The 22,156-nt window shown below is 67.1% G+C and overlaps 1 protein-coding gene across 5 annotated transcripts in view; it reads left to right on the top strand.

Moving 5' to 3' along the window:
• Positions 1-22,156, top strand: part of PRKCZ (protein kinase C zeta) — an 83,793-nt gene that overhangs the window by 57,205 nt on the left and 4,432 nt on the right. For all 5 annotated transcript variants that reach the window (XM_070076674.1, XM_070076675.1, XM_070076677.1 and 2 more), the window contains 8 exon segments: positions 5,253-5,384; positions 9,207-9,288; positions 10,206-10,255; positions 10,344-10,532; positions 13,532-13,629; positions 19,355-19,441; positions 20,962-21,097; positions 21,190-21,277. In XM_070076674.1, the coding sequence (XP_069932775.1) occupies positions 5,253-5,384; positions 9,207-9,288; positions 10,206-10,255; positions 10,344-10,532; positions 13,532-13,629; positions 19,355-19,441; positions 20,962-21,097; positions 21,190-21,277 (862 nt within the window).

Raw genomic sequence — 22,156 nt, 5'->3', positions numbered from 1 at the left:
TCAGCCTCTGTCCTCCCACGGCCGCCCGTCCCGCGCGTTCCCGAGCACGCACGCCGCCTCCCCTGGGCTCTTGGTGCCTTTGCCTGTGCTCTGGGAACAACGACGTGGCTGTGGTTCTGTGCCGCGGTGTGGAGCCAGCTGCCTTGGTGGCCCCTGGCGTGGAGGGGGTACACGGAAGCGTGTGGACCTGTCCCTGCAGCAGGACCCTGCGAGGGTCCCCATCAGCCCTCGTGGACCACGGAACTGCCCAGTGAGCCCCTGGCTCCTGTGCCACACTGTGCCAACGTGGCCGCACTGGCAGCCTCTGCTCCGTGGGGGGTGGAGGCAGCTCCATTGCTGGTTCGAGTGCCAGCTGTCACCTCCTCATCAAGGTGCCACCCCCTCTGCCTCAGCCCCCCCCAAGTGAAGACGACGGAGCAGACGTGGGAGGCCTGAGGCAGCTGGGTGGGAGTTGTGGTCCGAGAGCCACGTCGGGCGGCCCCTCCCACTCGTGCCTGTCACGCGGTCCCAAGTCGTCACGGAGCCTCCTCTGGACCACTGGGCGGCTCTGAGTATGAGCCGTGTCCCGGGCCTATCGTGGCGAGAACGTGGCTCGCACCGCTCTCACTCCCCCCCGCCCCCGGAGCTGATGTGGGGAGGTGGGAGGCCGGGCTCCCGTGTGAGGGGCGTGGGGAGAGCAGCACTCAGGAAGGTAAGTCGGTGCTGAGCAGAGCCCAGCAGACTTCCCGGAGGAGGTGTCTGGTCTTACGTTAACATAGAGGTGCTGGAGCAGGATGCGGGAGGCACAGAGGGCACCAGCAGTCTGGGGGTCCCGGGGGCTGAGACTGGGCGCCCAGGGGGTCTCAGCTGTGCACTGATAGGAGGTGGGAGGCCTAGTGGTCAGGGGAGTGTGGCCTCTGGAGGTGGCCATGGTGAGGGTCGCAGTGCAGAAACTGCCCTCCCGGATCGGCCTGCTGGGACAAAGCCCCTTGCCCAGGGCTCCTCCAAACGCCCCTCCTTCGCCTGCCCCACCGTCTGCTGCTGCTTGGCCCTGGGCCTACTCCTGCCTTGTCCTCACCAGCGGTCAGTGTGTATGTGTCCCTGGGCTCACCAGGATCGGTCACTGGACAGGGCCCACCTCGCCCGGTGTGTCCTCGCTTCAACCCTTGGCACCTGCAGGGACAGGAGGAGCCCACCCCTGGGTCCTGGGCAGACGTGTCCCCAGGGAGGGCACCATTCAGCCCCGTGCCTGCCATGGCGAGCACACGGTGAGCACTGCCAGGCACCAGTTGTCCTTCGTTGGACTCAGTGATGGTAGGAAGAGAGAGCCGGGGGCCGCAGTGGAGACTCGGGGCCAGGGCCTGTTCCCCAGGATTCAACAGGAGCCCGCGAGCCAGGTGTGGATGGTGGGAGAGCCGCAGGTGTCACCGTGGGAGGAGCCAAGTGGGGCGGGGCCGCGCCCGTCCCCTAGCACGCGCGTGTGCTCAGAAGACACCAGCCACTCTGGGACCGGCTGGCTTCTCGCTGTGAACCCGGGCGCCGGCCCTGCTCTGGCCTCGGTCAGATCTGACATGAGGTCACCGACAGGACTCTCGGGCCTTTGCTCACGGCCTGTTCCTGCTGCCGGCCGCTGGGGCGATTGCTGCTGCCTGGCGAGCGCCTCCCTTCCTGCCCGTCCACGCCACGCTCGGCAAACATCACCACGCCAGGCGGCCACAGCCCGGCGTTTACAGACGGCTCCCCGACCGGTCCAGGTGAGGCCCACGTCCTCACCGGACAGGCCAGCACCGAGAGCGCGGGGCCATTCCGCCTGCCCCCGCCCGCCCCGGCCCCCTCAGTGCGTGGCCGCAGGTGGCTGGGCCGAGACCCCAGCACGCCAGCTCCCTCCTCGTTGTCCCTGGGCTCTGCGTTCTCTCTGCTGCCCGTGAGGCTCTCTGGCCCGGCCTCCAGGCTGCCCTGGGCACCGTCACTCAGTCATTACAGGGCTGTCAGCCCAGCTGCCTCTCAGTTGAAAGGGGCACTAGGACTTGGCAGGACCTAAAGGGGAGAGTCACCCACCGAGGAGACCGCGCCCCACAGTCTGTGGGTGACCCCAGGACACCGCGAGTGAGTGGGCGCCACTGCTGGGGCCCAGAGCTCCCTGCCTGCCTCAGCTCACTGACGCCCCTTAGATTCTTCTAGAAGGAACAGGTGCAGCTGTGACGATTGAAGGGGAGACAGCACATTTCTGGGGAAGAGGGGGGCTGCTCCCTCCCCAGTAAAGGGTGCCCTGGACGGGGTGACAGGGAGGCCTGTCAGGCCCGGCCGGGAACCCATTTCCCACAGAGGGGCAGGACCCCCCCACCGCCTCGGGGGTGGGGGCCCAGGCTCTGTGCGGCGTCAGGGTCAGCGGCCGGTGGAACGTCTCTGGTTTCTGCAAAGCACACCCGGGAAGATGTGGCAGACACCTGGAGTGACAGCTGAGGCAGGGCGGCCAGGGTGGCTCCTCGGGCTGGGGACGTGGAGTGGCACGAAGTCGGGTGTTACGAAGCCTGGGTGGGAAGACCCCTCGCTCGAGCAGGCCCCGGAGACGGCGAGTGTGGGGAGCAGCTCGGTGCCGCCAGCGGGCCCGGCGGGCGTCCCTTCCTGAGGCGAGCGTCCTCCCCCCCCCCCGAACCTTAGCCGTGGCGGCGCTGCTGGCTGGAACTGCAGCCTGCGTGGCTCAGGACCGCGCCTCAGTGGCGGGGCCGGTGTTTGTAGAGGAGATGTCTGGGCAGGTTTACGACCGGAGCCACAGAGAGCTCAGCCATCTCCCTCCGTAGGCGAGAGCACCGCAGAACCAGCAGCGTGGGAAACGGGGCGTCCTGAGCAGGAGCCCAGGAAGCGGCTGGAAGTGGACTGTGTTTTTTGGTTTTTTTGTTTTTGTTTTTTGTTTTGTTTTGTTTTGTTTTTTTGATAGGTAGAGTTATAGACAGTGAGAGAGACAGAGAGAAAGGTCTTCCTTCCGTTGGCTCACCCCCCACATGGCTGTGATGGCCGGCGCTGTGCTGATCCAGAGCCAGGAGCCAGGTGCTTCTCCTGGTCTCCCATGGGGTGCAGGGCCCAAGCACTTGGGCCATCCTCCACTGCCCTCCCGGGCCACAGCAGAGAGCTGGCCTGGAAGAGGGGCAACCGGGACAGAATCCGGTGCCTAAGGGATGCCGGCGCCGCAGGTGGACAATTAACCAAGTGAGCCACAGCGCCAGCCCCGAAAGTGGACTGTGTTTAAGACCTGCAGTGCAGCAGGGAGCAGACGTAAGGTTCGGCCACCACGTCGGTCTCCGTCCACGTGAACCTAAGCTGTTTGATGTAACGGCACATTTCCTGAGCTGCTGACAGCTCCAAGGTAGACCAGAAACCAGGGCTGTGGCACAGGTGTGGTAGCCTCAGGTCCCTGTGGCCTGGCCCCAGGCAGCAGCTCCCCAGCAGAGTCCCTGTTAGCCTGGGGGATGGGAGCGCAGCGCCTGGTGGCTGTGCACTGGCCCTACGTGTTCTTAGCATGCAGATGAGGACCCAGGGCGGTGGCCTGGGGGAGGCCAGCGCGTCAGCTGGCGCGGTGTCGAAGCCAGGGCGGCTGCTGCAGGGGACAGTGGCCGTGGACGGGCAGATCTCAGTGCCAGTGTGCAGCCAGGGTGACCACAACCGAAGCTCGGGTGGAGCCCCCCAACCCCCGCTACACCTCCAGCCACCCCCAGACGTCCCAGACCTGGGTCCATTCCCTTGTGACAGCGGTGCCATGGCAACACAGGAGCTGTGGGAGGGCCCATCTTTCTGCCCTCCTACCGGAGTTAAAAGCAGAGTTGTGTGCGTGTCAGCGTTTCCCTGGGCTCCTGCCGGGCAGAGCACAGTCCTGGGTGCAGGGCCCACCACCCTGACCGTGCACGTGGCTGGGCGGGGCAGGTGCGCCCACAGCCTCTGAGACGAGCTCAGCGCACACTGCACGGGCCCGGCTGTGTTCCTCTCACTCTCAACTCAGCCCACTAGAAAGGGTTGGTAAAGTGCTGACGGGAGTTCTAAATGGAAAAACAGGAAGGAGACCAGGCCCCGCGGACGCATGCAGTGAGCCTGTGACCGTGACCATGATGGTGGGAGACCAGGCCCCGCGGACGCGTGCAGTGTGCCTGTGACCGTGACGGTGGGAGACCAGGCCCCGCGGACGCGTGCAGTGTGACCGTGACCGTGACAGTGGGAGACCAGGCCCCGCGGACGCATGCAGTGTGCCTGTGACCATGACCGTGACGGTGGGAGACCAGGCCCCGCGGACGCGTGCAGTGTGCCTGTGACCGTGACGGTGAGAGACCAGGCCCCGCGGACGCGTGCAGTTGCCTATAACCATGATGGTGGGAGACCAGGCCCCGCGGACGCGTGCAGTGTGCCTGTGACCGTGACGGTGGGAGACCAGGCCCCGCGGACGCATGCAGTATGCCTGTGACCGTGACGGTGAGAGACCAGGCCCCGCGGACGCGTGCAGTTGCCTATAACCATGATGGTGGGAGACCAGGCCCCGCGGACGCATGCAGTGAGCCTGTGACCGTGACGGTGGGAGACCAGGCCCCGCGGACGCGTGCAGTGTGCCTGTGACCGTGACGGTGGGAGACCAGGCCCCGCGGACGCGTGCAGTGTGACCGTGACCATGACCGTGACAGTGGGAGTGGGAGACCAGGCCCCGCGGACGCGTGCAGTGTGCCTGTGACCGTGACGGTGGGAGACCAGGCCCCGCGGACGCGTGCAGTTGCCTATAACCATGATGGTGGGAGACCAGGCCCCGCGGACGCGTGCAGTGTGCCTGTGACCCTGACAGTGGCTTTGGACACAGGTAACGGACGCCTGCCCTGGCTAGGAGACCTTGGTTCTGTGCCTTTTGTAAAATTTAAAAAATTCATGGAAACATCAGGAAAGAAGCCAGTGACTCATTTCCAGTTGTTTAGTGGAACAGAGAAAGGCCGTGAAGTGGCGCTGAGACCTCGCAAGCCGCCCTGTGGGCCGGCACCATCCAAGCAGGTTTTCTCCAAGGTTCTCCTCCGGTGGGGTCTGCAGGGGGCTTCCCCCCCAACTAGGCCCAGCCCAGCAGGCGCTCAGCCCCTGGCCTGGGCACCACTGTCCGGTGGGCCTCGCAGAGAGGGGCCAGGCCTCTGCTTGGGGCCCTTGAGGAGGCAGCTGGCCTCTCGCCTGGCCGGCGGCTCCATCTCGGGAGCCCGGAGCGTCTCGGGGAGCAGGCCCTGGCTGACAGCTCTGTCTGCTGTTCTCACCCACAGAGAGCGTACTGTGGCCAGTGCAGCGAAAGGATATGGGGTCTCGCAAGGCAGGGCTACAGGTGCATCAACTGCAAACTGCTGGTGCATAAGCGTTGCCACGGCCTCGTCCCGCTGACCTGCAGGAGGCATATGGTGAGTCGGGCCGCAGGCCCCGCCCTCGTCGGAGCTCATCGCACGAGCCTGGGCCTCTGCCCTGTCCAGAGGGGTTGCGGCACCGTCCTCGCTACTGGCCAGGCATGAGGAGGGGCACCCGGGCACTGAGGACCCCAGGCAGCATCTGGGACAGGACCCTGAGTGCCCCTCCCCCGTGCACTTGAGAGGCTCCAGAACCCTGTGCAATTCTGGGGTGGACAGGGGAGCGAGAGAGGCTGGGGGGTGGACAGGGGAGCGGGGGAGGCTGGGGGGTGGACAGGGGAGCTGGGGAGGCTGGGGGGTGGGAGGGGAGCGGGGGAGGCTGGGGGGGTGGACAGGGGAGCGAGAGAGGCTGGGGGGTGGACAGGGGAGCGAGAGAGGCTGGGGGGTGGACAGGGGAGTGAGAGGCTGGGGGGTGGACAGGGGAGCGAGAGAGGCTGGGGGGTGGACAGGGGAGCGGGGGAGGCTGGGGGGTGGACAGGGGAGCGAGAGAGGCTGGGGGGTGGACAGGGGAGCGAGAGGCTGGGGGGTGGACAGGGGAGCGAGAGAGGCTGGGGGGTGGACAGGGGAGCAGGGGAGGCTGGGGGGTGGACAGGGGAGCGAGAGGCTGGGGGGTGGACAGGGGAGCGGGGGAGGCTGAGGGGTGGACGGGGGAGCCAGAGAGGCTGCAGGGGTGGACAGGCAAGCAGGGAAGGCTGGGAGGGTAGACGGGGGAGGCTGGGGGGTGGACGGGGAGTGGGGAAGGCTGGGGGGTGGACAGGGGAGCGGGGGAGGTTGAGGGGTGGACAAGGGAGCGGGGGAGGCTGGGGGGTGGACAGGGGAGTGGGGAAGGCTGGGAGGGTGGACAGGGGAGTGGGGAAGGCTGGGGGGGGTGGACAGGGGAGCGGGGGAGGCTGAGGGGTGGACAAGGGAGCGGGAAAGGCTGGGGGGTGGACAGGGGAGTGGGGGAGGCTGGGGGGTGGACAGGGGAGTGGGGAAGGCTGGGAGGGTGGACAGGGGAGTGGGGAAGGCTGGGGGGTGGACGGGAAGCCAGAGTGGCTGGGGGGTGGACAGGCGAGCGAGGGGCTCACCCCACCCGCTTGACGCAGCTCTGAGAGCTGCAGAGGCACAGTCAGGTCTGCACCCTTCCCTCGGGAAGCCCGAGGACCCCGCCTGGGGCCCTGTGGGTAGCTGGAGACTGGCCTGGGCTCAAGGCACCCCCTGCGCCTTCCCTGCAGGTTGGGGTTTGAAGAGGCCGTTGGTGACCTGCTGACCAGCCTGTGTCTAGAGCCACAGGACGGGCACCTGGCCTGGATGTTCAGCCCTCTGCGCCCGGCTGGCGTCCTGGCCACGGTCCATGGTGGGCTCCACCTGGGAGGGTGGCTCCCCTGCGTGCGCTGTATGCAGAGGGGGAAGGCGCCCCCTTGTGGGACAGGAAGAGTTTAGACCCGCCTCTCACCCCAGTGTTGCCCCGTGAGTCTGCTACAAGCCGGAACGGTGTGTGCCCTTTGACCCCACAGATCCACTCTCGGTAGGACAGTGAGAGCAGCCCCAGAGAGGCCAGTGCGTGGGACCTGAATGACCACCACTGGGAGTCGCCTCCATTGTAAGATCAACCCTGGGTGCCCTGGCTGCCGACCACACAGGACGCTGCGCGTGAGGGGAGACGGGCGTGCAGGACTGAAGTGCCCACTCCACGCAGCACCTGCAGGGAAGGGTGGAGCGTGGGTGGGTGGCCATCTGTCGGTCACTCGTGTCATGCATCCGGTACAGCCAGGTTCCTCCGCTGCGCCACAGTACTCCAGAGAGCGCTGTGGGACGGAATTCAGAAGCCTGGGGCCAAAGGTGGCCCAGCAGGACCCCACATCCAGATGGGCCGAGGGTGACCCAGCAGGACCCCACATCCCAGATGGGGCAGGGCGGCCCAGCAGGACCCCACATCCCAGATGGGCTGAGGGTGGCCCAGCAGGACCCCACATCCCAGATGGGGCAGGCATGGCCCAGCAGGACCCCACATCCCAGATGGTACCAGGCGTGGCCCAGCAGGACCCCACATCCCAGATGGGGGCCGGGGTGGCCCAGCAGGACCCCACATCCCAGATGGTACCAGGCGTGGCCCAGCAGGACCCCACATCCCAGATGGGGGCAGGGCATGGCCCAGCAGGACCCCACATCCCAGATGGGGCCGAGGGTGGCTCAGCGGACCCCACATCCCAGAGGCCTGCGTTCTGCACTGGCCTGGTCCCCTGTCTCCAGCTTCCTGCAGGCTCCAGTGGTGGGGTTCCTGCCACCCGTGGGGGGCGTGGGGGGCTCCCGGCTCTGGTGCCAGCCCCTCCCCACTGTCACGGGCACCTGAGGGGCAATCGGTGCGTGGGAGCTTGCTCACTCGCTCGCTCACTGCCTCTCAAATTACCAAGGGAAAAACAATTTAAGGGTGAGTTTATTTTGGTACAAGACATTTTTAAATCCACACATGTGAGGAATCTTCCAAAAGTTCATGAAAAATACATTTTATGAAAAGATTATGCACAGATTTCAAAAAATTTCTGTACCAAAATAAACTTGTCTTCTTGATTCCGTTTTCCATGAATTTTGTGAAGTCCCTTGCACAGGTCACGGAGTGGGGAGTGTGCAGGGGCACGTGGTGGGGTCACGGGGTCAGGAGTGTGCAGAGCCGTGTGGTGAGGTCACGGGGTCAGGAGTGTGCAGAGCCGTGCGGTGGGGTCACGGGGTCAGGAGTGAGCAGAGCCATGTGGTGAGGTCACGGGGTCAGGAGTGTGCAGAGCCGTGTGGTGAGGTCACGGAGTGGGGAGTGTGCAGGGGCACGTGGTGGGGTCACGGGGTCAGGAGTGTGCAGAGCCGTGTGGTGAGGTCATGGGGTCAGGAGTGTGCAGAGCCGTGTGGTGGGGTCACGGGGTCAGGAGTGTGCAGGGGCGCGTGGTGAGGTCACGGGGTCAGGAGTGTGCAGAGCCGTGTGGTGGGGTCATGGGGTCAGGAGTGTGCAGGGGCATGTGGTGAGGTCACGGGGTCAGGGGTGTGCAGAGCCGTGTGGTGGGGTCACGGGGTGGGGAGTGTGCAGGAGCACGTGGTGGGGTCACGGGGTCAGGAGTGAGCAGAGCCGTGTGGTGAGGTCACGGGGTCAGGAGTGTGCAGAGCCGTGTGGTGGGGTCACGGGGTCAGGAGTGTGCAGGGGCGCGTGGTGGGGTCACGGGGTGGGGAGTGTGCAGAGCCGTGTGGTGGGGTCACGGGGTCAGGAGTGTGCAGAGCGGGGTGGGGAGTGTGCAGAGCCGTGTGGTGGGGTCACGGGGTCAGGAGTGTGCAGGGGCGTGTGGTGAGGTCACGGGGTGGGGAGTGTGCAGAGCCGTGTGGTGGGGTCACGGGGTGGGGAGTGTGCAGAGCCGTGTGGTGGGGTCACGGGGTCAGGAGTGTGCAGGGGTGCGTGGTGGGGTCACGGGGTGGGGAGTGTGCAGAGCCGTGTGGTGGGGTCACGGGGTCAGGAGTGAGCAGAGCCGTGTGGTGGGGTCACGGGGTCAGGAGTGTGCAGGGGTGCGTGGTGGGGTCACGGGGTGGGGAGTGTGCAGAGCCGTGTGGTGGGGTCACGGGGTCGGGAGTGTGCAGGGGCACGTGGTGGGGTCACGGGGTCAGGAGTGAGCAGAGCCGTGTGGTGAGGTCACGGGGTCAGGAGTGTGCAGAGCCGTGTGGTGGGGTCATGGGGTCAGGAGTGTGCAGAGCCGTGTGGTGGGGTCACGGGGTCAGGAGTGTGCAGGGGCGCGTGGTGGGGTCAGAGGTCACAGGAGCGTTGCAGAGCCGCGTGGTGACCCTGCCCTGTGGTCTCCCGGGCAGGATTCTGTCATGCCTTCGCAAGAGCCTCCAGTAGCCGACAAGAGCGACGACGCGGACCTTCCTTCCCAGGAGACTGACGGAAGTAGGTGCCGCCCTCTCCCTGCTGGGCAGAGCGCAGCCCCTCACCCTGGGCCCTGCCAGCCTCCCTGACCCACTCAGCCGACAGCGTGCCACGGGCACATGAGGGCCTTGGGCAGGGACATCGCCATGAGGTGCGGGGTGGGCGGGGACAGCTCCATGGGGTGCAGGGTGGGTGGGGACATCGCCATGGGTGCGGGGTGGGCGGGGACATCACCATGGGTGCCGGGGTGGGCGGGGACAGCTCCAGGAGGTGCGGGGTGGGCGGGGACATCGCCATGAGGTGCGGGGTGGGCGGGGACAGCTCCATGGGGTGCGGGGTGGGCGGGACATCGCCATGGGTGCCGGGGTGGGCGGGGACAGCTCCATGGTGCCGGGGTGGGTGCGGGGTGGGCGGGGACAGCTCCAGGAGGTGCGGGGTGGGCGGGAACATCACCATGGGTGCCGGGGTGGGCGGGGACAGCTCCAGGAGGTGCGGGGTGGGCGGGGACATCGCCATGGGTGCCGGGGTGGGCGGGGACATCGCCGTGGTGCCGGGGTGGGGGCTGTGCACCGAGTGCCGGCTCCAGGGGTTCTGGACAGCAGCCAGCAGCGCGCCCTCAGCTGGGCGCTGCGCGGAGCCCTGTCCCCAGGGAGCCCTGCGGGCCTGCACACGGCGGGGCAGCCTGAGTGAGCTTTTCTTTCCCGGCGTGGAAGCGGCTTCGTCTAGTTGGGACGCATTCGGAGCCGCGCGGACGGCCCCCGTGTGGGCTGGGCCCGGCGTGAGCCGCAGCGCTGGGCGGGGTCTGGCCCGGAGGGCCGCGGGTGGGCCGGACAAAGGGCACGGGCGCTCGGAGGGCCGAGCACGGCGCAGGCGCGCGCCGTGGCGGGGTCTGCGGCCCGGGAGGTGCCCCCGCCTGAGGCGGCTCTGCTCTCCCTCAGTCGCTTTCATCTCCACCCGGAAGCAGGACAGCGGCCAGGAGGACGCCGAGGTGAGTGCCGAGGTGGGCGGGACCTCCACGAGGTCGCCCCAGAGGGCCCCGTCCGCGGCCCCGCCCTGACGCGCCCCCCCCCCCCCAGGACCTCAAGCCCGTGATCGACGGCGTGGACGGCATCAAGATCTCTCAGGGGCTCGGGCTGCAGGACTTCGACCTCATCAGGGTCATCGGGCGCGGCAGCTACGCCAAGGTCCTCTTGGTGCGGCTCAAGAAGAACGGCCAGGTCTACGCCATGAAGGTCGTGAAGAAGGAGCTGGTCCACGACGACGAGGTGGGCGCCGGACCGTGCATGCGCCGCCCCCATGGCCGACACACACGGACCGCGCATGCGTTGCCCCCATGGACGACGCACACGGACCGCGCATGCGCCACTCCCACGGACGACACCCACATCCCACGCGCGCGCTAGTCTCACTGAGGACGCCCACATCCCACGCGTGCGCTAGTCTGAGGACGCACACATACCGCGCATGCGCTGCTCCCATGGACGACGCACACACTGCGCATGCGCTATTCCCATGGCGGCCGCGCGCGTGACGCGCATGTGCTGGTCTCGTGGCGGCTGCGCGTGAGGTGGGCGCGCGTCTCGGGTGGGCCTGAGGTGTGCGCGAACCGCGGTGGCGGTGGCGGTGGCGGTCGCAGTCTGTTACCGCTTGGGGTCGAGTCGCCGGCTGCGCGCTCGGCAGGGTCCGAAGTCGCGGGTGATGGCGTCTCTCTAAAGCAGCTTCCTCAGCCTGATGCTCCCTGGAGGGCGCGGAGCGGGCGCGGGTGCCCGCGTGGCCGCAGCGCCCGCGTGGGAGGCAGCCGGCCAGGGAGGAAGTGCGGTGCGCGCACCCCCAGCGAGGGCGAGGGAGCCCTGGCCCGCCGGCCCCCCAAGCCTGTGTGCTCCGCGCCCCCAGGGAGCCCCTGCCGGCCCCACCCGGGTCACACAGGGCGGGGGCTGCGCGCGGGGAGGGGCCACGCAGAGGTGGCCTGGGGTCCTGGTCACCCAGAGGCCTGGGGTCCTGGGCTCCGAGATGGGACTGGGCTTTCCCCGGGCCGATCCCAGCGGCGGGGCACAGCAGGTCCCCGGGTCCCCGTCCCTGAGCCTCGTCTCTCCGACGGCTTCCGCCCCTCAGTGGGGTGACCCAGGGAGCCCCAGACCCCCTCAATGGGGGGTGACCCAGGGAGCGCCAGGCCCCCTCCGTGGGGGGTGACCCAGGGAGCCCCAGGCCCCCTCCGTGGGGGGTGACCCAGGGAGCCCCAGGCCCCTCAGGTGGAGGAGGTGACCCAGGGAGCGCCAGGCTCCCTCCGTGGGGGGTGACCCAGGGTGCCCCAGACCCCCTCAGTGGGGTGACCCAGGGAGCGCCAGGCCCCCTCCGTGGGGGGTGACGCAGGGAGCCCCAGACCCCCTCCGTGGGGGGTGACCCAGGGAGCGCCAGGCCCCCTCCGTGGGGGGTGACCCAGGGTGCCCCAGGCCCTCTCCGTGGGGGGTGACCCAGGGAGTGCCAGGCCCCCTCCGTGGGGGGTGACGCAGGGAGCCCCAGACCCCCTCCGTGGGGGGTGACCCAGGGAGCGCCAGGCCCCCTCCGTGGGGGGTGACCCAGGGTGCCCCAGGCCCTCTCCGTGGGGGGTGACCCAGGGAGCCCCAGGCCCCCTCCGTGGGGGGTGACCCAGGGTGCCCCAGACCCCCTCAATGGGGGGTGACCCAGGGAGCCCCAGGCCCCCTCCGTGGGGGGTGACCCAGGGAGCCCCAGACCCCCTCCGTGGGGGGTGACCCAGGGAGCCCCAGACCCCCTCCGTGGGGGGTGACCCAGGGAGCCCCAGGCCCCCTCCGTGGGGGGTGACCCAGGGTGCCCCAGGCCCCCTCAATGGGGGGTGACCCAGGGAGCCCCAGGCCCCCTCCGTGGGGGGTGACCCAGGGTGCCCCAGGCCCCCTCAATGGGGGGTGACCCAGGGAGCCCCAGGCCCCCTCCGTGGGGGGTGACCCAGGGTGCCCCAGGCCCTCTCCGTGGGGGGTGACCCAGGGAGCCCCAGACCCCCTCAATGGGGGGTGACCCAGGGAGCCCCAGACCCCCTCCGTGGGGGGTGACCCAGGGAGCCCCAGACCCCCTCCGTGGGGGGTGACCCAGGGAGCCCCAGACCCCCTCCATGGGGCGTGACCCAGGGAGCCCCAGACCCCCTCAATGGGGGGTGACCCAGGGAGCGCCAGGCCCCCTCCGTGGGGGGGTGACCCAGGGAGCGCCAGGCCCCCTCCGTGGGGGGTGACCCAGGGAGCCCCAGGCCCTCTCAGTGGGGGGTGACCCAGGGAGCCCCAGGCCCCCTCAGGTGGAGGAGGTGACCCAGGGAGCCCCAGGCCTCCAGCTCTGCCTTCTGGAGCTCTGTGGCGTCCCCTGGCAAGTTCGAGAAGGATTAAAAAAAATTCTTAGTTATTGGAAAGGCAGAAACAGAGAGAGAGCCTGCGCCCGCCGACACTCCTCAAAACGCGCGGTGGCCAGCGCGGGCCAGGCTGAGGTCAGGCGCCAGGAGCTTCGGCTTCGTGTCCCACGCGCTGTCGGGCCAGGAACTCGGGCGTCATCACCGCCTCCCCAGGCCGTTAGCGGGGGCTGCGTCAGAAGCGGAGCGGCCAGGACCCAAACCAGCACGTGGGATGTCGGCGTTGCAACCCGTGGTTTGACCTGCTGCCCCGCACCCGGCCCTGTGGCGTCGGGTCCGCAGCCCTTCGCTGAGTCCGGCGTGAACAGGAGGGAGGCGCCCACCGTGGGAGCTGGAGGCGGCCGTGGGCTTCCGTGCAGGCTCCCGGGTCGCGGCCGTGGACCCGGGGAGGCTGCCGAGCCCCCTCGGCTTCCCAGAGCCGCCCGGGGAGATGCGGATGGTGGGGGTGACGAGGCAGTAGTGGAGTGTCTTTTTTTCTTTTTTTGAGATTTATTTATTTGAGAGGCAGAGTTACAGACAGGGAGCTTCCATCCGCTGGTTCACTCCCCAGTGGCCGCAGTGGCTGGAGCTGCGCTGATCCGAAGCCAGGAGCCCGGAGCTTCTTCCGGGTCTCCCACGTCGAGCAGGGCAAGCACTCGGGCCGCCTTCCACTGCCTTCCAGGCTGTTAGCCGGGAGCTGGGTCTGAAGAGGAGCAGGCGGGACACAAACCAGCGCCCGTAAGGGATGCCATGCCGTAGGCGGAGGCTTAGCCCGCTACGCCACGGCGCCGGCCCCAAGGGCGTCTCCTGAGGGGCTTCTCCTCCGCTGTCTCCTGCTCTCCGGAGCCGCAGCCACAGCCCTGGTCTCTGTTTCAGGACATCGACTGGGTGCAGACGGAGAAGCACGTGTTTGAACAGGCGTCCGGCAACCCCTTCCTGGTCGGCCTGCACTCCTGCTTCCAGACGACAAGTCGGTAAGGGGGACGGCTCGTGGGGGCAGAGTCTGCCTGGGGCTCTGGCTGCCAGCCAGAGTTCTGGGTCCAAGCAGGATGCTTTTGGGGTCATCAGACGCACCTGTTCTGCGTGGTGGTTGTCCTAGTAAGGAAGTGAGCCACCAAGCGCAGGCCCAGGGCCTGGGGCCGGGTGAGCCACAGCCAGGGAAGCAGCGGCCCAAGCGCTGGGTCTCTGGGCGAGCAGCCCCCGGCAGCTTCTCTCACGAGCCCTGGACCCGCGTGTGCTGTGGCAGAGCCTGGCAGTCCGCGGTCTCAGACACGCGTCCTGTTGGAAGTCCTTGTTCGGTTGGCTTGGCCTCTCCCAGCGTGTTTCTTTGAAAATCATGAACTGTTCAGCGTTGAGGCCCCCAGGCCGCCCCGGGTTAGACGACTCCCCGGGAGGACTCCCAGGTCTCCCCGACAGCCCTGCTCACCGCCCGGATTCTCTGCAGAGTTGGGATTCGAAGAAGGGAGTCAAAGCCCGGTCTCGGTTCCGGAAACACCGTCACAGACGCACTCAGCGCCTGGACGCCCTGTGGCCCGGCCGGGGGTGGGGTAAAGTCAGCCCCAGGGCGTAGCCTTTGTGCACAGCCAGGAGAGCACGGCCGGGGCGTCGAGGTCAGCGTGGGGGCTGCAGGTGTCCTGAACATCGCAGGCTCTGGCCCTCAGTGACCCTTCCTGGCAGAGCGCTTTTTCTTTAAGGTTGACTTATTTATTTGAAAGGCAGGTCACAGAGGGACAGGGAGAGACAGGTCTTCCGTCCGCTGGTTCCCTCCCCAGAGGGCTGCAGCAGCTGGAGCTGGGCCAGGTCCAGGCCAGGAGCTTCTTCCAGGTCCCCTACGGGGTGCAGGGGCCCAAGCACTTGGGCCATCTTCCACTGCTTTCCCAGGCCATAGCAGGGAGCTGGATCGAAGTGGAGCAGCCGGGACCCAAGCCAGCGCCCATGTGGACACAGGTGGCGCAGGGGTGGCCTGACCTGCTACGCCACAGTGCCGGCCCCGAGTTTCTGTTACTTTCCCCATACGACTGGCACAAAGGAAGCGTCGAGCATTACAACTGCACGTGCACCCTGCACTTGTGCGGGGCCACAAGTCTGGTGTGTGAGACAGCCTGAGGGCCCGCGCCCCCGGGCTCCCTGTGGGCCCCACTGTGCAGCCCCTCAGTGCTGCCTCTCCCACAAAGCTTGCAAGACTTCCGCAGCGTCCGCGTCCTCACGAGAGGCCACGCCCAGGAAGGACGAACGGAGTCGCATTCCTCTCCCTGTTTGTCTTTCCTGGACTCTCGCTGACTTCCAGGCATCTCCCCGCACTCTCGGGCTCTGTTTTCACCCTGGTGCACCAGGCGTGTACTGCGCCGCACCGCACTGGCACGAGTCCCTCGGGTCTCAGCGTTGTTCGAGACCTGGCCCTTGTGTTGGCGGTAGGGAAGAATGTAGAATAACGTTTCTTCTACAAGCAACGTGAACGTCTGGAAAGTTCCAACCTGCTCAGAGAGGTCGGGGTCAGGAGCCCCGGGGCAGAGCCGCAGCCAGGCGTGGCACCGGCTGGGGACAGGCTTGGGGTCCGTTGTCCTCTCACCCGCCAGGCCCGTCGGCGTCATGCTCCACTGTCCTGTGCATCCTGCAGGCTTAGAAAATGCCTCAGAGACCACGACAGAGTCCTGGAAATGGGGCGGAAGTGTGCCTTCCCCACGAGGACACCTGCCGCCTTGTGGCCTGCTGGAAAGCCATCGGCGCCTGGTGCGTGGAGGCCCTGGCGCCCGCACTGCACGGCGCAGCCCCTGGACCACAGCTGGCTGCTCTGGAAAGAGGGCAGGGAACCCCCCCCCCCCCCCCCAGCGTCGCCGCGGGAGTCAGCAGCGAGGCCCTGCCACCGTGAGCCCTGTTCATGACCCGGACACTGTGAGCCCCGAGGGGTGGCTGGTGACACAGTGCCCGTGGCCACCGCCAGGACATGCATGCAGCTGCCACCCACCCTGCGGGGGAGAGGGCTCTGCCCGGCGTGTGCTTGGCACCTTGGTCGCACACGGTGTTTGCAGCGCTGGTAGGAACCTTCTGTTGCTAGGCCAGCTGCCCGCCAGTGTGACCCTGTTCCGACAGGATCGCAGCAGCCGGGACCGGTTTCTCCTAGGCAGCCCCAGGTCTGGCGAATGAAGCGGCACACGTGTGCGCATCAGCTCGGTGTTTCGCGGGGCTCAGGGCGGGGAAGGGTGAGGATTTCTCCCACTGCCCCCGGATCAGGCCGTGCCCATTCTGGGCGGCCGCGCCCGTCCCTGAGACTTAGGATCGGCTCTGACGTCGCCACATGTGCACGTTTGGTGCAAACGAGGACGATGGCGTTTGTGACTCAGAACAAACAGTTTCGTGGAGAGACCACGTTCCACGTCCGGGCTGCGGCCTTCTCCGAAGCGGAGGACACGGCTGCACCGGGCTTTCCAGGCAGAGGTGCTCTGGGGCTCAGCTGGAAGTGCAGTTGTGCCCGCCCCCAGGGAGTCAGCGCCCGCCCGGGCGTCCTCTCTCCAGCTGCTGCTGTGGTTCCGGCGCCTGCCTGCCTGCCTGCCTGCCCGCCGGGCCGAGCCTGACTGCTGCCTTTGTCCCTCGAGCCTCGGCCACGCCGTGGCTGTGCCGCACGTGGCGTGGAGCAGACGCGCCCTCGTAGGCCACGGGAGTGGACTGCCCCTGGGCCGTGCAGTGGTGCCCGCCGGCCCCAGTCCCTGACCGTTGCTGACTTGCAGGTTAGAGGCTGCCCGTAGCTCTGGAGAGACAGTCTCCTGCTGCGCACGCCGTGACTCCTGGAGTGGTCACGCCCGCAGGGTGCCTGTCAGGCCACCCACTGGGACGCCTGTGTGACAGCAGACGGGTGCAGTGTCACCTGGACGGCTGCGCGCTGCTGCACCGTGGGCGGGGTCTGAGCTGTGGGCTGAGCACAGGCCTCCTGTGTGTCTGCTCGGAGAGACGTCAGAGGTGGACTGAAGTCGTCTTTATCTGCAGGCAAAAAAAAAAAAAAAAAAAAATGGGGACTCAGCTGTTGGGAGAAGCGGGGCCGGCACTGTGACTGTGGGGTACAGGGCCAGCCGCTGCCTGCAGTGCCCGTGTCCCACGTGGGCGCTGATCCAGCTCCCATGCAGCTTCCTGCTTCCGTGCCTGGGAGAGCAGCGGGGGACGGCCCAGGTGCGGGGGCCCCTGCGCCCTGTGAGAGACCTGGAAGGAGCTCCTGGGTCCTGGCTTCAGCCTGGCTCAGCCCCTTGCGGAGTGAAGCAGTCCCCCCGCCCCGTGTGTGTGTGTGTGTGTGTGTGTGTGTGTGTGTAACTCTGACTTACATAAAACAAAGGCAGCAGAAACCTCCACTGTTACTGTAGCTTGGTCAGCGTCGCAGATTAAGGGAGCTCCACCTGCCGGTGGCTGCGGCCCTGGACCAGAGGCCCCGACAGACCTCTGCTGTGACTCGCCCTGGTAGAAAAGGACACTGCCTCTGCTTTCCCGTGACAGTGTGTGGTCACCTTGCTCCAGCTGTCTCTGTTGCTGTTCTTACTGGGGCCAGCGTGGCTCGGCAGGTGAAGCTGCCACCTGCAGCTCAGCGTCTCCTATCAGAGCGCAGTACGGGCCCCGGCTGCTCTGGGCTCGCGTCGAGCTCACCGCGAAGGCACCTGGGAGGCAGAAGACGATGGTGACACACGTGCTTGGGCCCCTGCTGACCCTGTGGAGAGCTCAGATGGAGCTCCTGGCTGTTCCAACCATTTGGGGAGTGACCAGTGGTTGGAAAATCTCTGTCCCTCTCTGTGAACTGTGATTTTCAAATACTGAAATCTAAAAAAGAGAGAGAGAAAAAGAAAAAGAGAGAGAAAAATTCTTCAGAAAAAAAGTCCCAGAGCGCAACGTTTCCGCGTGCCGATGGCGGGGTCTGGCCGGCTCTGCACGGCGCTGCAGGCGACCTCGTGTCGGTGTTGTCAGTGACCTGGAGGTGACTCAGGGTACAGGAGGACGCGTGGCTTCTGCGTGACCACAGGGCCTGTTCTCCAGAGGACTTGAGCTTGTTCCGCTCTGGGGCGCAGGAGCCGGCGCCGGGACAGAGGGACGCTGCAGGCAGGCCCCGGGCCGTACTGTGTTAGTAAAACTACTTAGATGCGCTTGAAAAAGTTTGTTTTAAAAAATTAGGATTGGGCCGGCGCCGCGGCTCACTAGGCTAATCCTCCGCCTTGCGGCACCGGCATACCGGGTTCTAGTCCCGGTCGGGGCGCCGGATTCTGTCCCGGTTGCCCCTCTTCCAGGCCAGCTCTCTGCTGTGGCCAGGGAGGGCAGTGGAGGATGGCCCGGGTGCTTGGGCCCTGCACCCCATGGGAGACCAGGAGAAGCACCTGGCTCCTGCCATTGGATCAGCGCGGTGCACCGGCCGCAGCGCGCCGGCCGCGGCGGCCATTGGAGGGTGAACCAACGGCAAAGGAAGACCTTTCTCTCTGTCTCTCTCTCTGTCCACTCTGCCTGTAAAAAAAAAAAAACCTTTTCAGTGCAAGAACCTATAACAGTGCGTACTACTTTTCGTTACGTGCACGCCTGTGAGTTGTGGAGACTTGTGTTCGCAGAGGGCAGTGTGGGCCAGGTCAGGGTCACAGTTCCGAGTGAGTGAAGGCGTTCCCAGCGGGTGCGGCTCGCTCGGGCCGGCCTCCCCCCTGAAGGCGGTCTCAGGGCTTCCCAGGTACTTGGCAGGCAGCCTGTCTGTGCTGGCACCTTGACCTCTGTCCTGTTCACTGCCCGGAGCCCAGCCACAGAGCGGGCGTCCGCCCAGTGTGCCAGTGCGTTGTCAGCTCCGTGGACCTGGGGGTGACCAGCCATGTTTGCCTTTCCTCCTGCACCCCTTCCCCTCCTGAGGGCAACAAATGCGGCCAGAGAAGTGACCCAGCGCCACCCAGCGCCAGGGCACCTCCGGGAAGTCGTGTGTGGACGTCACCTCGAAACCAGATCTTAGGAAACGGGAGAGGGATCTGGGCAGTGGGGGAGACCACTTGGCCAGGGCAGCTGTTGGGAGAGGTGAGCAGGAGGAGGCCCAGATGCCACCCCTGGCCCGACCTCCCCCAGCCCCCAGCTGCGGCCTCAGCTCCGCCTTGCAGAGGGCTGGTGGCATCACGCCCACGTGGCCAGGTCGCGGGCAGTGCTGTCTGCAGCCTGCGGAGGAGCCAGGCTGCCCCAATCCCCAGCCCCTTTCTGCCTTCCCTGGTGAACAGCCTCCTGGCAGCTCTGCCCCAGCCCCTCCTCACCACCCCCACCCTGGCCTCAAACTGCCCCCTGCACTCCTGGGCCCACCCCTCCTTCCCGAGGCCACCTCCATGCTGTCCTCACCTGGCCAGGGCGCCTGCCCGGGCGGCCCTGGCTGGTCCCCTGGCCGGGCCCTGCCTCCCGAGTGGCTCTGCAGCCCTCAGCCTCCCGCCCTCACCCCGTCGGGGCCTCCGGCCAGCACCCTGCCTTATTCCCACCGTTTTTACCCGAGACTGGCCTGGCACCATTGGAGAGCGAGCAGGGGTGATGCGAATGAGAGTGTCAGTCTCTGTTTTCCGCAGCAGTTGCACGGGCTCGCTCTTCACGGTGGCCGGGCCCCCTGCCCGCGGGCAGGGCCTCGGGCAGGCAGGGAGCGGGGCTGCCCCAGCGGGCTGGGGAGGGTGGGGCTGACCCCTGCCACGGGGTGTCGCCAGCCTGCCCTGTGCCCTCTCCTGCTAGGTTGTTCCTGGTCATAGAGTACGTCAACGGAGGCGACCTTATGTTCCACATGCAGAGACAGAGGAAGCTCCCGGAGGAGCACGCCAGGTGGGTGCCACACACGGCCAGGCGGGTGCTACAGCCAGGCGGGTGCCACACACGGCCAGGTGGGTGCCACACAGGTGGGTGCCACACACAGCCAGGCAGGTGCTACAGCCAGGTGGGTGCCACACACGGCCAGGCGGGTGCCACACATGGCCAGGCGGGCGCCACACACGGCCAGGCAGGTGCTATGGCCAGGTGGGCGCCACAGCCAGGCGGGTGCCACAGCCAGGTGGGTGCCACACACGGCCAGGCGGGTGCCACACACGGCCAGGCGGGTGCCACACATGGCCAGGCGAGCACCACACACGGCCAGGCAGGTGCTACGGCCAGGTGGGCGCCACAGCCAGGCGGGTGCCACAGCCAGGTGCGCGCAGGCTGTGCAGAGGGGGCACGTGTGTGGGCCCCTTCCTAGGGAGGTCAGCAGAGTTGAAGGAGACAGTATTGGGGAAGCGGCAGAGGCTGCCGCCTGCTCCCCAGTGACAGACCCCAAGCAGGGGCCATGAAGTCAGCGTCGAGGCTCAGCTCGGGCAGAGGCGGGTGCTTCCTGGGCCTCTCTGGGTTTGGTCCCCTTTTCCCAGGGCTCCGCTGAGTGTGCGGCGTGCTAGGTGTCCCGCAGCGTCGGGAGGAGGCAGTTTTCAGAGGGCGTGTTCCGTTCCGCAGTCTGACGGCTGCGTGGGGCCTGCGTGGGGCCTCGGACGCTCGGGGGGCGGGGGTGGCCCATCGCAAGCGCATCGCCTCTTCCTGCTCCCACACGCGCCCTCTCCTCTATCTCCTCACTTGAAAGAGATTTCCAGGCGGCTTCGTGAGTCCCCGGATCCCCTGTGGGGGAAACGCGCAGTAAACCAGGCGTTAGCCACACGCAGCGCCAGCCTGGTCATCGTCACCGTCACTGTTTTCCAGGGCACAGCCCCGTGGGGTCGGCTCCTTGCACGCCGTTGTCTGCCTCCAGGAATTCCTCACCCTCCCCGTGCAGGCTCTGTCCCCACTGAACACCCCGGCCCTGCCCCAGGGGCCTCCTGCAGAGGCAGCTACGGTGCCCGCAGTGCCCGGTCGTCCCCCGTCTGCTCTGCTGCAGCCCGGGCCAGCGTGTCCTCCCTGTGAGCACGGCCCCGCCGTGTCCGTCCGTCCATCCGTCATGCTCACTTGGGCCGCTTTACCTCTCAGCTGTTGGAGCCGGGCTGCGGTGACCATGGGTGTGCCGCGGCCTGAGTCCGTGCGGTCGGCTCTCGGGTGCACCTGTGCGTGAGCGCGGCTGCCGCGTCCTCCGACGTCCACGGCTCCCAGCTCCCGCACACCGGGGCCTCGCTCGCTCCTCTCTCCAGCACTGGCACCTCACTGTGGCTTGGCTTGTGTCTCCCTGAGGGCTGGCGGCGTAGCGCATCTGCTTCGAGTCCTATTGGCCCCACGCTCGGTGGTAGTGAGGGGAGCAGCTGGGCGGCACAGCCCTCCCGGCTGGAACCCCGGAGGAGGCCGCAGGCTGCGTCGCGGTCCCCGGGCTGACGACAGGACGTCCCCACCCCCAGGTTCTACGCCGCGGAGATCTGCATCGCCCTCAACTTCCTGCACGAGAGAGGGATCATCTACCGGGACCTGAAGCTGGACAACGTCCTCCTGGACGCCGACGGCCACATCAAGCTCACGGACTACGGCATGTGCAAGGTGGGCGGCGCGGCCCTGCTCCCCGCGCGGCCTCCGGGCTCGGGCGGCGCCCGGCCTCCCCGGAGCAGCTGACGAAGTGGCTGTCCCCACAGGAAGGCCTGGGCCCCGGCGACACGACCAGCACTTTCTGTGGGACCCCAAATTACATCGCCCCAGAAATCCTGCGGGGAGAAGAGTACGGTGAGCACGTGGGGCCCGGGTGGGGGCAGGGAGACCACCTTGCCCCCCAGAAGCCCCCTGGTGAGGTCATTTCAGCAGGAGTGGGGCAGGCAGGGCTCCCAGCCCAGCGCTGGGAAGGGACTGTATCCGTGTGTCCCTCGCAGAACTAACACGCATGCGCACGCGTGCACACGTTTGCCCGCACCCGCTCCACCTGGACGTCGTCACCCACGCAAGCCCCAACCCCGGGTGTCTCCTTGGTGGAGGGGTCTGGACGGGGGGAGGAGACACGGGGTGCAAAGGCGAACCCTGCCGGGGAGCAGCAGGCTCCGCCCAGGCGGCTGTGCAGGAACAGGCGAGGGCAGGGGGCTTCCCCAGGACCCCAGCCCTGTGGCCCAGGCGCACCTTTCTGCTCCTTGACTTGGGGGGAGCACAGTGTGCACGCGTGTGTGCTGTGCACCTGCACCTGTGTGTGACCCATATGTGAGTGTGTGTTGTGCGTGTGCACACGTGCGTGCTTACATGTGTACCTCTGTGCTGTGCACGCGTGTGTGGCCCTCCTGTGCACATATGTGCTGTGCACCTGCACACGTGTGTGGCCCTCCTGTGATCATATTGTGCCTGTGCACACGTGTGCAGCCCGCTCATCAGTGCCCGGCGTGCGTGTGTGTACTCATGTGGGTGTAACGTGTTCACCGCATGTCTGTGCCTGTGCACGGTGTGTACCACGTACTGCTGTGTGTCTGGGGGGGTTGTGTGCACCTGTGCGTTGTCCATGAGGTTCCTAAAGAAGCATGTCTCAGGTGTGGCTTCAGGTCCGTGGTGGCGGGGGTAGGCACTGGTCCTCGGGGTAGCTGGGCTCCCGGAATCACCCAGTGGCTAGCAGAGGAAGGACAGCAG

Source organism: Oryctolagus cuniculus, chromosome 7, assembly GCF_964237555.1.
Source record: "Oryctolagus cuniculus chromosome 7, mOryCun1.1, whole genome shotgun sequence".
Lineage (NCBI taxonomy): Eukaryota > Metazoa > Chordata > Mammalia > Lagomorpha > Leporidae > Oryctolagus > Oryctolagus cuniculus.
Note: the sequence above shows the minus strand (reverse complement) of the source record. Positions and strands in the feature narration are given on the sequence as shown.